The 16,950-nt window shown below is 39.8% G+C and overlaps 1 protein-coding gene across 1 annotated transcript in view; it reads left to right on the forward strand.

Annotated features, from left to right (window-relative positions):
- Positions 1-1,009: 1,009 nt before the first annotated feature.
- Positions 1,010-16,950, forward strand: part of SLC25A24 (solute carrier family 25 member 24) — a 46,494-nt gene continuing 30,553 nt past the window's right edge. Inside the window, exons 1-2 of the mRNA XM_081224710.1 lie at positions 1,010-1,434; positions 13,542-13,668. Of these exons, the coding sequence (XP_081080836.1) occupies positions 1,252-1,434; positions 13,542-13,668 (310 nt within the window). The 5' untranslated portion in view covers positions 1,010-1,251. The remainder of the gene's footprint in view (positions 1,435-13,541; positions 13,669-16,950) is intronic.

The raw sequence follows: 16,950 nt of genomic DNA on the forward strand, positions 1-16,950 counted from the left end.
CAAGCCTTGTAACTGCATCCGTCTTGAGAGGGAGGGGCCTGAGGTTTTCCTAATAAGTGCTGATGGCAGATGCTCCCTTAGATTTATCGGGGCAGATCACACTAACTAAGCTGTAGAGCAAAGTAATCCCTCTTTTTACTGCTGCCCACCTGGATGGATGTTGATAGTTTCTGCAAAAGACCCTTGAGTGCCCCCCAACCCCGCGCCCAGTTTTGTGGAGCTATAATTATATGATACCGTATTAGTTTTAAGTGTTCTTTTTTGTTTCTTAATTGCTTTCAGATTTAACTCCTCTGCTTCTTAAAGCTTAATTCCCATCCCAGGTGAGCAGCCACCCAACTCTCTCATTTTTTGTGAATAGAAAACAGTCCCACATATACACACTACCAAACGTAAAATAGATAGCTAGTGGGAAGCAGCCATATAGCACAGGGAGATCAGCTCGGTGCTTTGTGACCACCTAGAGGGGTGGGAATAGGGAGGGTGGGAGGGAAGGAGACGCAAGAGGGAAGAGATATGGGAACATATGTATATGTAAAACTGATTCACTTTGTTATAAAGCAGAAAATAACACACCATTGTAAAGCAATTATACTCCAATAAAGCTGTTAAAAAAGAAAAGAAAAGAAAACAGTCCCAGAGATGTGTAGTGTCCGTGGAGTTGCACGAAAAAGTGCGAGATCTGTGTGAGACAAAGCCCGAGAAGGCCCAGTGTCCCTGCAGAGAGGACTGTTTCTGGGCAGTTCGCCAGGGTTCCAAGCCCGAAGGGAAGGGAGCTTGAAGTTAAGTAACCTGAGCTTCCAGCTGCTCCCTCAGTCCTCCAGTTCACAGCCCCCCCCTCCCCCCTCCGTCCCCCGCTCCACCTTTAATACGCTGATGCAGAATCCCACAACCTCCCGGGACTGGCTCCTCGGGCCGCACCCCTGACAGCTCCACTAGGGACGCCGCAGAGCTCACCCCCCCAGGTCCCACAGCCCCTCCCGGGCCGCACCCTGCAGCCCTTTCACTTCCTGCCCGCTCCAGGCAGCGCCTGGCCCGTCCCCCGCGCCTCTCGGGGAGGCCGGCGCCGGGCGAGCTCCTCCCCAGGCAGCAGCGGGAGCGGCCACTCCCCGTGCACCAAGCCGAGTTCGGGTGGAGACTTGGCTCTTTTCAGCTTGTGCGCCGCGGTCCCCTTACAGCCAGGCCTCGCGCCCGAGCAGCCCTCGGCCCCCGTGACCTCCCTCGGCTGGGCCGGCCCGCGCCTCCGGGACCATGCTGCGCTGGCTGCGGGGCGTCGTGCTGCCCGCGGCGGCCTGCCAGGACGCGGAGCCGCCGACGCGCTACGAGACCCTCTTCCGCAAGCTGGACCGCAACGAGGACGGCGTGGTGGACATCTGCGAGCTGCAGGAGGGGCTCAAGAGCCTGGGCATCCCCCTGGGCCAGGACGCCGAGGAGGTGGGTCGCTGCGGGGCCCGAGGGCCGGGAAGGCTGCGGGGACTCCGGGCGCTGCCAGGACGGAGGGCGGCTGCCCGCGGCTCTGCAGGAAGTAGCTGGAACTGTGGCTTCCAGCCCGCGAGTGGTTTCAGAAGCTCGGAAATGGGGCCAGGTAACCCGGAACGGATACGCGTCAGGATCTGAAAGGCTACCGGTACTTTTCAGAAAAATTAGTGCAGTGGACCCTCTGACTCACTCTAAGAATTTAAAATCCTGTCCCCAGTACTTTTGGTCTGGATACATCCAGGCCTTTTTAAGCCTATGCAAAAATTTAGCCACTGTTGGTTTTTTTTTTTTTTAGCTCTCACACTTCAGTGGGCCCCAAGTTCTGTAAAAAGTCTCACATTTTGTATCTCTTCGAAGCTGCTTTCTTACACCAGCTAGTTTGTCTACTGTTTCAAAACTGTTTGAAAACCAGTGGTATGTTTCCCCCAACCTCCCGTTGAGGAGGAGAGGCGACATTCCATTGTTTAAGACATTCTTAATGCCCTAAGTACATAAGTTGACCTGAAGGGTTGGCCCATCGTATGAGCAATTTCAGCTTCTCTGAGTCATTTTAATTGTGTCCCTGAAGTGCAGCCCCTATCAGCAGAGATATTTAGAACCTCTCCAACCCTACTGAAACGTAGGAGGACACTTTGGCATTCCCTATCCCAAGAGGGAAAGTGATTAATCTATAAGAGCCAAAAACTGTTTTATAGTAGTTATATTTTAAGCTACTCATTCAATGTCTTTAGTAGTTACAGGCCTCTTCAGGTTACTATTTCTTCTTGAGTCAGATTTAGTAAGTTACAACTTTTAGGAAACTGCCCTTTCTGTCCAAGGCTCATAATATTTATATTCACCTGTGATTTTTTAAAAGTTCTGACTGTATCTGTAGTTATGTTCTCTGTTTTATTCCTGATATCTCCCCGCCACCCCTGCTTCCTCTTCAATCTTGCCAAATCTTTTTTTCTTGCCAATCTTTTTTTTTTCCCCTTCAACCTTTGTCTTTTTTCTTCATACACTGAAAGAACCAACTTTTGGTACTTTTTGAAGATTGTCTCCGTTTTTAAAATTTTCTTCCATTAACTTTTGTTTATTTCCTTCTACTTCCTTTGAGTTTACTCATTTGTCCCTTTTATAATTTCTTGAGTTATTAATAATTGCTTGATTTATTAATTTTGAGCCACAATATCACTTTAATCACTTCTTTAGTTGCATCCCATAAGTTTGTACTTTTGTTGTAACTTAGTTCTAAGTATTTTCTAATTTCCAATATGATTTCATCTTTGACCCATGAATTATTTAAATGTGTGCTTTAAATTTACAACTATATGCTTTTTTGGTTGGTTCTTTGAAAATATGAACAAAATAGACAAATCTCTGGCAAGACTGATTAATAAAAAGAGAGAGGAACTCAGGAATAAAAAATGTCTTTAATTTTCCAAAATTTATATAAGAACAAATTATAAAATAAGTTGTATAAAACTGTGTGTATGCAAACATATAGAAAAAGATGGCGTATATTTGTCACACACACAATATATGTATTCTATACATATACATAAAATATATTTTATACCTACATACATATACATATACATAGTATCACTCTGTGCTCATGCCAGATATTATTAACTGTTCCCAGCACTCTTTTTTGATGGGTATATTCTTCAGTTAAAGGTTAATAATGATTACTTGTGGATGGTAGGAGTTAAATTACCTTGTTACTTTTTCACAATTTTTGTATTTCAGTTTTTTTAAATGATCATACATTATTATTTTTATGATTAGGAAAAAATAGAGTTTTTTTTTTTTTAATAAATATCACCTCCTCTGTGATGAGCTTTTCTGGACCACCCTCTATAGGAGAGTTGGTCTCACCCTACTATTTGTAGATCTTTGGCTCCTATATCACTACTGCTATAATTTTCAAAAGGTACTATTTTTATTTATTGACTGTGCCCTCCACTAAGACCAAACATCTTGAAGATGAGGGTCATTGTCTCAGTGATCTAAGCACAGTGGTACAAAAAGATTTAAGGCTGTGATTTGAAATACCCTAAACAAGACAGTAGCTCATTTGAAATAATTAAAAGAAAAAAAAATTAACTGTAAAGCAGTTGTTAGTGCTTTTAATTCCAGCATATGTAGGACAAGAAAACCAAAAATTCTCCTGTTGCTAGATACCTAGAAATGTTGGTTAAAATAAGATAAATATATAAAAGACTATTTTTTAGAGCAGTTTTTTGTTTACAACAAAATTGAGGGGAAGGTACAGAGATTTCTCATACACCCTCTGCCTCTAAACATCACGTACATAGCCTCCCCCATTGTCAACATCACTCATCAGAATGGTACATTTTTTTACCAAAGGTGAACCTACATTGACACCTCATTATCACTTTAAGTCCATAGTTTACCTTAGGGTTAACTCTTGGTGTTGTATGTTCTATGGGTTTGGACAAATGTATAATGACATGTATCCATTATTATAATATCATATAGAGTATTATTACTGCCCTAAAAGTCCTCTGTGCTCTGCCTATTCATTCCCACACCCCTGACCACTGATCTTTTTATTGATTCTATAGTTTTTCCAGATAAACATCTTTTTACATACATAGATGAGCTTGTAAGAAAATAAGAAATATCTAGTCAAACCACCTGGGTTTAGATCTTGGTTCTGCTACTTACTAGTTAACTTTGGGCCATTAAAAATATCTTTTTAGCTTCAGTTTCCTCATCTGTGACAGAGGTAACATGAGTACTTATCTCATAGGGTTATTGTGAAGAATAGATGAAGTAAAATATGTAAAGTATTTAGAATAATTCATGGTACCTAATAAGCAATCAATTAGCCTTTAAATTATCTAAAACTGTTACTACCATCACTTTTGAAAAAGGGGTGTCAAAATTTCCTCTATGATTGTACATTTGCTAACTTTCCTTTATAATTCTCTTGATTTTCCCTTTTATTTTAAAAACAGACTATATAATGGACTATACTGCTGGTGTATTCAAATTTAGCATCGTTTTAGCTTCCTGGTGAATTGCTCCTTTCATCATTATGCTTTCTTGCCTACCCTTATAACATCGTTCCCCCCATATTTTACAAATGCCTGAGTCATTGTACTAGCCAGGGTGTTCCCCTCAAACAGGTTGTTTTTCCAGGTCACCGCTGGGAAATCTTCAGCTTTGGGCTCCCACCTTGTACAAGGCATCATCCTTGCCCCATGTTCCACTCAGGGCTCTTTGCCTGTTGGGCAGTGAATGAGCCAGTTCCCAAATCCCATGTTCTCATCTCTTGACTTGGGCTACTGCTGGTGCTAACTGCGTCATTTCTGGTTCTCCTAGGAGCAGAAACCAAGATGGGATTGGGTGTGCAAAAGAAGGGTAAGGGAGAGGAAACAGGAGTGTTCGCCTTTAGAGCAATCTGACCTGGCCTCCACAGGCCACTCCATGGCACCCACAGATGTGCTTCTCAGCATAGGTTTGGGAAGTGCTCCCTTATTGTTCTCAGCCTCTCTTCCTCAGGGAGGACAGTGGGACAAACTACAGTCCCCATTGCTTCACTTGGTCACAACTGGTACTCATGATTTCCCTTCTTGACTGTATTTTAAATTCCACTCACATTCAGCTAGACTCTCTGCAGGTCTTTGTGACTTACCTGGTGGTGTGACCCAAACTCTCCTTTCTGCAGTGTCTGAGCTTCTCAGGCCAATGTTGCTGCATGTGCCCATTCACAGTTATAACTGGGCATCCCTGGAGTCCACATGGATCATCTGAGTTCCGTAAGTATTCCTCTCTGTTTCGGTGGTGTAGAAGCAGCCCTGCTTCCTGCTGATCGGGGCCAATTTACACCTACTAAGAGGGTGACTTCTTTTCTTGCCTGTTGGTCCCTGGACACAAGGAGCTACAAATGTCCAGGTGGAAGCTATAGCTTGTAATTCAATGGGACCCTCATTGTGTTCCCTGACAAGAGTATATCTATCCTGCTTGGGGACCAGAAGCTAGCCCTGCAGAGCCCAGGGGACGGGAAGCAAAAAGTCCCCATTGGGTCATTGGGAGTGATAGTAAGTGTATTCTTCCTTTTGGGGGCACAGAGCTACATGGTAGGTCTCTGATTTAGTGTATATAACGGCATCCCGAAGGGTGGCAACCCATTTTTGCCAAATATCGTCTCCTAGGTGGTGCTTCGGCTGTGCTTTCAGTAGGACATTCCAGCATTCTGTGAGGTTGGCTGCTTCCCGATGGTGTGGGGTGTGAAATGGCCAGTGGATCCAGTGGTCTTGGGCCCATGTCCACACCTCTTACACTATGAAGGAATTCCCTGGTCAGATGCTGTGTTCTGTAGGGATTTCATGCCTGTGGATCAGGCATTCCACAAGCCCCCAGATAGTGGTGCTATCTGAACCTTTGTGGACAGGAAAGGGAAGCCCCTACCTTCCTTTGAGGGAGACCCAGTGCCCCTTACACCACAGGAGGCACCCAATATAACTGACTTTCCACCGAGTGACCAGTTGGCCTTCTTGAGGAATAGTGTCATGTCAGGGCCAGGCAAGGGCCAGATCATGAAAGGCATTGAGGACCTGCCAGGTGGTTTGGACTTTTATCATTTGAGTGATGGGAGCACTTGGGAGATTTTAAGCAAGAGGGGACACAGACAGACTTATGACTTAGGAAGATCACTCTGGTGGTTGTGCAAAAACAGGAGGAAGAGAGGGTGTGGAGGGGAGCCTGAGTGACAGTAGCCAATCACATACTTGGAATTAGGGTTACATGGTCAGTCTTTATGGGGGAGAATTTCAGAGGCATAGGTCAAGGGTTTGTATAATGTCAAGGATTGGGGAGATTACCCACTTGAGTATCTAGAAATGAGAACTATGGGGTGATTCTTCAAGAGAAGGTTTCAAGATAATTTGCATCTAAAACAAATACTCAACCTAAAGTGAAATCTATAAATTTCCGTCTGACTTGATCTCATCTCCACATTGCCAAGCTTTTGTAATGAATTTAGCATGTAGAAGAGAGCAGATTTCTGTTTAAGTTCCTTTAGGCTTTAAATGGAAAGAATGTGGAACATAATAAGGAATACAATAACTAATTGTTACTAAGTGTTCCAAAAGTATACATGGAAGGGAAAAGACATCAAGGCAAGTCCTGAGACAAAATTAAGAACTAGCTAGAGACGAACTCACTCTGGTTTCTTCTGATATGAGTGACCCTGCTTTTCTATGTGTTTACAAATCTCCTCATTATGAAATTAGTGTTTTAGGAGAGATAAAATTCACATTAAGTTCTCCTATGACTCAGGAATTGAGAGTAGAAGGTAGTATGAGGGACAAGGAGATACAGTAGTTATTACTAATTTTCCCACAAGAATCTAGTAATTCTGTCTGCTTTTTGGAGTATTTTCCATCGTTTCCTCCCTCCTCCCTCTTTGCCTACCCCTCCTCCTCCTCCTTGTTTTTCATCAAAGACCACGTTAGAACATTTTTAAAAAGCAATCCCAATGTTTGGATGTCATTTGAGGTACTCTGAGGAAAAAAATTTCAGAACATCAAAGAGCAGAAGAAATAATCTGAATTTTAATTTACTGAAATGGAAATCAGAAAAATAAACTGATGATGAAGAGTCAGCAGTTTTAGCTGGAAGTATGCTTATTTTGGTTCAATTTAGGCTTGGAAGACTTCAGAATAGTATAGAACCAAAAAAAAAATCTGGATTTAGAATTAAGGCAATAAAATGATGAGATGATCAAGTCTATGTTTTGCTCTCTTCTATCAGTTGTATAAAATGCTGTTAGTCTGTTTTCTTTATTCAGAAATCTGACTGTGACTTCTATCTTTTCTACTTGGTCTTTAGATTCTTGCGCCTTCCTGGATGTCTGTCTTCTATGACTCTTTGTGACTACTTGCATTCTCTGTAATGCCCAGGGAAGGATCATTCCCTGTGGACTGTAAAATTCTCTTTTGTTGGAGAATTCCTTGTTGATTGGGCCACAGCACATCTTGTGAAACAACATTAGATGTTTGTCACTGCTCAACAGCTCTGGGGAGAAACGTTTATTGCGAAGCTTGCAGTAGTACTTATGACTAACCATGGCATAATCTCTTCCTGGCAAACCCGTGGGTAGTTCAAGGACATGGGATGGTCCTCTTTGTGTTTTCGGTACTTGACATGATGAGTAAATAGAGCAAAAACTGACAGATAATGGCTTGATTAGATTATCTTTATGAATTAAAAAAAATTTATTTTGGGGGAGCAGTTTTATGTTCACAGCAAAATTAAGAGGAAGGTCTAGAGATTTCCCATATCTCACCTGCCCCCACGCATGCATAGCCTCCCCCATGATCAACATCTGACACCGAGTGGTAACATTTGTTACAGTTGATGAACCTACATTGACATATCACCCCAAGTCCATAGTTTACCTTAGGTGTTGTATATTCTATCGGTTTGGACAAATGTATGATGATGTGTATCCATCTTTACAGAATCATACAGGGTATTTTTCACTGCACTAAAAATCCTCTCTGCTCTGCCTATTCATCCTTCCACCCATTTCTCCAACCGTCTGGCAACCACTGATCTTTTTAATGTCTCTATAGTTTTGCCTTTTCCGGAATATGATATTGCTAGAATCATACAATATGTAACCTTTTCAGATTGGCTTCTTTCACTTAGTAATATGCACTTAAGATTTCTCCATGTCTTTTCATGGCTTGATAGCTTTTTTCTTTCTAGCACTGAATAATGGTCCATTGTCTGGATGTACCACAGTTTACTTACCCGTTCACCTACATCTTGGTTGCTTCCAATTTTGGCAATTATGCATAAAGCTGCTACAAACATTTGTGTTTAGATTTTCATGTGGACATACATTTTCAGCTCCTTTGGGTAGATACCAAGGAGCATGATTGCTGGATTATATGCTAAAAGTGTGTTTAGTTTTGTAAGAAATTGCCAAACTGTCTTATAAAGTGTACCATTTTGCATTCCCACCAGCATGAGAGTTCTTGTTACTCCATCTGAATTTTAACATTCAAGTTTTTAAAGAGTACTCCATATTTTTATAAGTAACTTATGTAAAAAGTGGAATTTTGACTGTGAAGCTACACTTCCACACTTCCAGTGGCGCCAGATGAGGGACCACAGGTATGTGTACAGGGAAGCCAGAGCTCTCAGTGGTTACGGAAAGTGGCGATTAAGAAGATGCCATAAACGTTGTTTATGAGTATCTCCTGGACCCCAGTTGACTTAACTTCTGCCCATTTTGAGATTATCCTCCCAAGTGTGCTGCCACAATCTGTGTAGATGGAGATGGGACTCCTGTTCAGCAGCCTTGCTCTGGAGCCACTGCAGATACTGAGTGAAGATAAGGAACTGGGGGAGAGGATCACAGAAGGAAAGGCCCACATAATCAGATTTTCATTCTGGTCCCAAGCTTCATTACAATAATTCCCAAGTGCCTTAACCTTAGAAGAAGAAGTCTTAGGTGTGACCAGACAACTTAAAAAAAAAAAAGTTGGACCAACACCACCAGTCATTATGGCCTCATAGTCCATGTCTCAAAACTCCCCTACCCACTTTTCTCTAAAAAGTTCTACCTTTAGAGAAAGACCTGTGCGGAGGTCTCTCAGGAAGCTTCTGGAGAAAAGGCTCTTCCTGGAGTGAGGTGGGAAACAGGGAGTCTGATTGGCTGATCTGGGAGTGAGGCCAGAACTCCATGGCCTCACACTCCAGGCCTGGCCTCAAGCACCAACCGCTCCGAGGCTCCCAGCGCATCTCGTGCTTCTGCTCTGGAGCTGTGGCGATGAACCGTCCCCTTTCCATTCTGTACCTGGCCCAGGGGCTTTGGCTTTGGTAGCAGAGAGGCGGCTGCTACCTTAGGTCTTTTCCAACTCGGCCTGTGGTGGGCAGAGATCATCATCCTCCCTCTCACTTCCACCTCGGAGAGACTAACGGGGGTCACAGTGTGGACCACCCGAAGCACTTCTGCTGCCAGAGACATCCCAGGTGGACACCTTCTATGAAGAACTGTTTTCGTACCTAGACCATAATGAAGATGGGACCCTGGACATCCTTGAACTTCAGGAAGGCCTGCAGGATATAGGGGTCATTCAGGATGAAAGGATGAAAGGAAGGTGGGCTTCAGTGGGGCTGTGGTCGGAGAGATGTTGGGTCTGAGAATTCTGGAGGGGCCTTGGGCAGAGAAGGGTAAAGCCAAATTTACACGTTCCCAAGCTTGATGCTGGGCCCCACTATAGTTTTCAGGTCTATTACCAACGTTACTGTATGAAGAATAACAACGTTACTAATACTCCTCTCAAGCATTTTTCTCAATTTTCTCCCTGGCTTTAATAACACTTCTAAATTCAAATTGCTGTCAAGATGTTGGCTGAAACCTTGTTTTTGGAGTCACCTTGTTCAGTGTACTCACCTGTTGTTAGTAGCCTAGATGTGCATTTAGGCCAAAGATGCTCTCTTCCCACTTTGGGGAACTGGCATAATCACTGTGTGTTTTGGGAGTTGTGTGGTAGTTGGAAATTCTCTAATAGTGTATTTTGGTTTCTGTTCTTGGAAGGAGGGCAATCAGTCTGAGTGGCTTGTACTCTTGGGGTTTCTCCCATGCTAATGTTTCCTCATAAGGTGCCTTTATCATCAGACTTTTGAAGAATGAGCTTGGGCATTGTTTCCTTTGCAAATCTTTTCCCCAGCAACCTAGATGAGAGGATCCTTCTCAGTATGCAGTGCCTAATGCATATTTCTATCAGTGTATTTCCAAGTTATCTTCTGTTCAGAAGTTATTATTGAGTATAATTATTACTTTCCAATGATCTTTGCTCTTTGGATGTTTAACCCAATAGATGGAGGTCCATGAGAGTTAAAGACTGGCAAATTCATTTAAGATAATTGGCACTTCATGCTCAGAAAACTGTCAAATGAGTTCTGTCATGTTAAGATTTGGTAAAACTCTTCCTATTAGCCATGTGAACTTTGGGAGTCTTTATTTTGATCATTCACTTAGTCATTGATCAGTTGTATTTTGAGCACATTCTATATGCCAAGCACTGTATCCTGGTTTCCTCATTTGTAACACCAGAGGCCTGGACTGGATGTTGTCCATGGACCAGACCAGTCCAAAATATTATCTCTGTAAAGTTTACTTGGATTTTTAAATTGTGTTTTTCCTTTTAAACCTAAATGTCCTTCATGCTTTTTTAAACCTACTCTTGTACTTAGATTTTCACATGTGACTTGTATTGATATTTGTTTATTTGATACAAACTAACCTTTCATAAGAAATTCAGGATTATGCCATAAACAAGTTTAACCCTTTAAAACATATTTCTTCTTTATCAAAACAAATTTTTTTGCATATTTGTCTTTTGTTTTTGGTAAGAGGTGGTGTGAGCCATATAAAGGCTTTTTATGACTGATGATGTCTCACATATCAAAACTCTGGGAGTCTCTGCACCAGCCACATAAAACCTTATATTTCAGGGAAACTGATGTGGCTTTTCCTCAGGTGATGGTGACATCTCTAGGAAGTTTTTTTTTTTTTTTTTGCGGTACGCGGGCCTCTCACTGTTGTGGCCTCTCCCGTTGTGGAGCACAGGCTCTAGACGCACAGGCTCAGTGGCCATGGCTCACGGGCCTAGCCGCTCTGCGGCATGTGGGATCTTCCCGGACCGGGGCATGAACCCGTGTCCCTTGCATCGGCAGGCGGACTCTCAACCACTGCGCCACCAGGGAAGCCCTCTAGAAAGTTTTGATGTGAGTTTTCTTCCCCATGTCTCCAGCTTCTGTAGTAGAAGTTTATTTATATAGATTGAGAATTCAATTGATTTTTTAAATATAGAAATGGTACTTACATACTGCTAAGAAAGAAAAGATACAACTTTTTATTCTGATAACAGATTTTTTGAATGATATTTGATTTGGTTTGGTTTTTTGCTGTGAAAGGTGAGAGACTGAATATGCAAATAGACAGTGGTTAGACCATATTTAAAATTGAACTTTGAATTTCATAATGTGTGCAAATGTCAAATCACTGTGTAGTACACCTGAAACTAACTTAATACTGTATGTCAACTATATTTCAATTAAAAAAAAATTGAACTTTGACCTAAGACCTACCCAGAAAACTACCTCTTGTCTATAATAAACAATCCAGGAAGCCAACCCGCTGTAAGTCAGACTTACTGGAAGCCAGAATGCTATCTCTAGTGACAGTCCAGGAAGCTAAACAATAACTTGTGTAACCATCAGCCCCAAATGGCCAGAAATTAATTGATAACTGACATTTTCCCCATTTTTGTCCCTGCTTCCAACTTAGGACCAACCAGAAAGAGCCAAATATGCCCCCCTAACCAATCACACAGGATGCCCCACTTTTGCTTTAGCCCGCCTACAGTTTTCCCAGGCCAACAGTCTCCAATCAGGGCGCACCCCAAAGCTCCTTTTTTTCCTACTATAAAGCTTTCCCACTCTTCTTCCTGCCTTTGAGCCAAAATACAAGTGACAGTGGTTGACTTCCTTGCTATAGTAATCTCAGAATAAACAGCCTTTCCTTTTCTCCTTTGACTGGTCTTTATTTCCACAGAGGAATAGTCAAGAAAACTCAAAAGTCAGAGTCGTTAGGGCTTCCCTGGTGGCGCAGTGGTTGAGAGTCTGCTTGCCGATGCAGGGGACATGGGTTCGTGCCCCGGTCCGGGAAAATCCCACATGCCGCGGAGCGGCTGGGCCTGTGAGCCATGGCCGCTGGGCCTGCACGTCTGGAGCCTGTGCTCCGCAACGGGAGAGGCCACAACAGTGAGTGGCCCGCGTACCGCAAAAAAAAAAAAAAAAAAAAAAAGTCAGAGTCATTAGACAGTTGTAACTCTGGGAATCTTTATTTACCGTAACAAAGGCTAATGAAATATGGGTAAAAAAATCAGGCTGTTCAAAGATAGCGTTAGAGATGTCCTTTAACTTGTAATTTCTAAAAGGATAGTTGTTCACTGTTACTTTCATTGACCAAAATATAAACTTCTTAAATGAAACTTCAGTACGTAAATGGGGCCCCAGAACGCTGTGACATTTTCTCTTGGATTATACAAATCTCAGTGTATGTGTTGAGTAATCAGAAAATAATTTCCAGATGAAAATCATCCTCAATCTAATTTGTAAAAGTAATTAAATAGCAATAATTATTTTTCAGTGACACTACAAATGTATTTGCTTTTAAAACTGTAAGTAATAATTGATGGCATTTAGGTTGCAGATAAGAGAATCCTAGTCATACTAGTTTAAACAAAAAAGGCTAGAATTCTTTGTAGATACCCTTTATTAGTTTGAGGAAGCACCATTCCTAGTTTGCTCAGAGTTTTTAGTCACAAATGATATTTAATCCATCAAATGTTTTTCCACATTTATTAAGGTAACCACATGACTTTTCTTTTTTATTCTGTTACTGTGGTAAATTACAAGATTAAAAAAAATATGTTAACCTAACCTGGGATTACTGTAATACATTTATCTTGTGTATGTATGTGTGTCCATATATAGTGTTATGTATATACGTATTATGTACATATGTATATATAATATATAGTATTATACATGTACATATGTGTATGTATAATACATATAGTATTATATGTGTATATATATATAGTATCTGTTTATATATTGTTGTATTCATATAATTATATATATAGTATTATCAATTTTATATATTGTATCCATATATATTATGTATATATATATTATGTGTGCGTATATATTAATACATATATTTGTGTGAAATAATATTATTTCCTTCTCAAAAGGAATGATTTTTCTTAATAGAGATAGTTTGATATGACAGCTTTTTATAAGAATCATCTTTAGGAAAAGATTATTTAATTTTGGAAATTAAAGGGAAAAATACTCTTTTAAACATTTAAATTTAGGTCAAGATTTTGTCTTATATCTTGGGATTTATAAAATACAAGTCTTAATAGGAAAACAGCCAATCTGCTTGACGTGTTTGTACAAAAAAAATCTAGTATTTTTAACCCATATAAAAATATCTCTAATTTTTTTCTTTTTTGTAGAAAATTTTTACTACTGGTGATGTCAACAGAGACGGAAAGCTGGATTTTGAAGAATTTATGAAGTACCTTAAAGACCATGAGAAACAAATGAAATTGGCATTTAAGAGTTTGGACAAAAATAATGATGGTGTGTCTTTCTTTTCTATTTATCACCAGCTATGAAGAAGCACATTTCATGCTTCCAAAACTCTAAAACAATGTATATTTAGTCAGTCTATTTTTAGATGATAATTATTACTTGTGTTAATACTTGTTTTTCTTAGTAATGTGATTTTTGTATAGAATGTTTTTAGTGAAGAAAAGTTATATGTAGCTTTGCCCAATGAATCATAAATTGTGAGTAGGGCCTTTGTAAAATATTAATTATGGAACCTTATACTGATTTGACTTAAAGCTATGGGTTAAAAATAATAATTATGTTTTTTTGCTCTCTGGGCAAGAGAGTTATTTTTATTCATACTAAGCATGAGTATTATATATTCTAAAATTTAAACAACTTTCAGATTATCTTATATTTGATAGTTTTTTTGAAAGAATTACATGTGATCAAAGAAGATGCTCTGATTCTGAAAGTTAGAAAAGAAAATAGCAGATAGACGTTTAAATATATACCTTCTGATTGGGATTATAGTTTGTCTATTTAGATTAATAGCTTGGAGTTAGAGTCCCAGTCATGTGGAGCAAGAAGTAAGGGCCACCGTAAGAGAAAGGGAAGAGCTATCAAACCCTTATCACCAGAGGCAACCTTTGATAGGAAGAGGGCATTTATTTAAAAAATGTATAATGCAGCCTCAGACCCCTCCCCACGCATGAGTGGTCAAGGCCATTTCATTCAAGATTTGTTATTCAAGAAACAAGTTAAACAAATAAATTGAGAGAAAATATGGTTCATACCAAGGATAGGCAAACTTTTTTTTTCTGTAAAAGTCCAGATAGTATTTTAGCTTAGTGGGCCGTGTGATCTCAGTTGCAGGTACTCATTTCTGCTGTCACAGTGCAGAAACAGTCATAGATAATATGTAAATGAGTAGGCATGGCTGTGTTCCAATAAAACTTTATTTACAAAAGCAGGCAACTGGCCTTATTCGGCCAGAGGGTTATAGTTTGCTGATCCCTGATTTTTACTGAACATTAACTTCAGTTAGACTCAAGGCAAGTTCAAGAAACAACTAAACCCTTTGAACGGTTTTGATGATCGTTCAAATCTGAGACTTGGCTAGGAAGAGCTGAGTTTGTGGTGGAAAGTAGTACTGTTAGAATATTTGTTACCACCCATAAACCTTACATTGTATGTTTCAAGTCTACCTTAGTCCAACCGTGTAGCAAAATTCAATTCTTACAATCAAATTTATTTCTTCCCACAAACTTTCATCCCACCTGAACCCTCTAAAGTTCAGTTGCAGAGAAGGGACTGTCTATATAGTGTTAGGGCAGGCAGTAGCGGGAGATGAAGCTACCTCAGTACCATAAGTAGAGGCTAAGCAGATAAGTAGAGGCTGATCGTTCAGTACGTCCAGTATGCACGTATCAATGGTCCATTTCAGAAAATTCTAAATGAACCAGAAGAAATAATTAAAGGTGAAATATTTTTATTTTTTATTGAGGTATAGTTGATTTATAATGTGTTAAAGATGAAATTTGTAGTAAATACAAACAGTTTCCCCTCAGTTTATCTTGTTTTTGTATTTAAAAACACTTTTTCATTGTAGGTTCATACTTTTGTTTATTAGACTTTCTTAAAGCAAAGCATATACAGTCTATCCTCATTATTCATGAATTCTGTATTTGAGAATTTTTCTACTTGCTAAAATTTAACTCCATAAATAACCCCCAGATCAATACTCACAGTGCTTTTGCAGTCATTCATGGATTTGCACTGAGCAGCCACAAATTTCATTTTCTTGGTGAGCACATTTCTAAAGCTGAGATAGAAAGAGGCGATGCGCTGCATTCTTGTTTTAGCTTTTTTATTGTAAACAAGTCCTTCTGCAGTCTACTTGGTGCTATGTTTTTTGCATTTTTGTGTTTTATTGGTGATTTCACTATTTGCAATGGCTCCCAAGAACAGTGCTGAAATGCTGTCGAGTGTTCTTAAATGTGGGAACGCTGTGATGTGCCTTTGGAAGAAAATACGTGTGTCAGAAAAGCTTCACTCAGGCATGAGTTATAGTGCTGTTGACCATGAGTTCAATGTTTATGAGTCAATAATATATATTAAGCAAGGTGTCTTTAAACAGAAACACACAGAAAACAAGGTTTTGTATTGATTGGTTGATGAGAATATTGTGGCCAGAGGCACAGGAGCCTAACCCTGTATTTCCCTTAGGAACAGTGGTTCGGTTCTTTAGTTCTGTGTTCATGGTGACCTTATAGAAAGTAACTACAGTGAATAATGAGAATGAACTGTACTTCTTTGAGAGTGCAATCATAAAGGAGATTATTCAGAGCGATATTTGAAAAATTTCATCGTTAACAGGGTGACACCTCTAACTGCTCTTACATTGTCCAGATTCTCATGCTGCTCCTTTCTTCTCCCTGGGAGAAGTCTCTCCAAATCCTGTCATTCCTTCAAAGTCCTTCCCTTAAAGGGAGTCTTTCCTTTCACCACTAACGGTAATTTTTGTCTTCCCCTTTTCCTGGAGAACTTTGCTGTTAATCCTGGTTTGGCATCAGACCCTTTGGTTTGTTTACCTGTTCCATGCATCTTAGTCTTAGAATCCTCATGGGTCTGTGGGATGCTTGAGGGAAATGCAATCTTACATTTATTGCTTATGTTTTCTCTTTCTTCTTCTCTTTGATTCTTCTCCTTTCTACAACATGCTCTAATTGCTCTTATAATAATAATTTTCCTACTTCCATCATCCTACTATCCCGCTTTATTTTTATTGCCAGATTTCTCAAAAGAATATTCCAGACTCTTTGGCTTCATTTAGTCATTTTCTACTTTCTTTTAACTCAGTGCCTTACATCTTTATGTATAATAAATGCTTAATCATTTATTAAAATGTAGAAATGCATGCTTTAAAATTAATAGATCCTAGCTTAATTGAATTTACCTCAAAGTCAGAGTATCTTGATTTGAATCTCAGTTCTGCTGCTTCTTAATGTCATTTCTTGGTAAGGCCATGTAAGCTCTCAATCTTTTCTTTAGATGGAATGTCATTATTTACCTACAAGGCTGTTATGATTTTTGAATGAAGTAATGTGTGTATATTTGTTTAATGTATTTGTTGAAATTTGAGTTGGTGTTGCAATATGTACTTAAGCAAATCTATAGCTCATCTAAATTCACAATTTTTTTTAGTTTTTATTTATTTTTTTACATCTTTATTAGAGTATAATTGCTTAACAATGGTGTGTTAGTTTCTGCTTTATAACAAAATGAATCAGTTATACATATACATATGTT

The sequence above is a fragment of the Mesoplodon bidens genome (assembly GCF_964165515.1).
Source record: "Mesoplodon bidens genome assembly, chromosome: 2".
NCBI lineage: Eukaryota > Metazoa > Chordata > Mammalia > Artiodactyla > Ziphiidae > Mesoplodon > Mesoplodon bidens.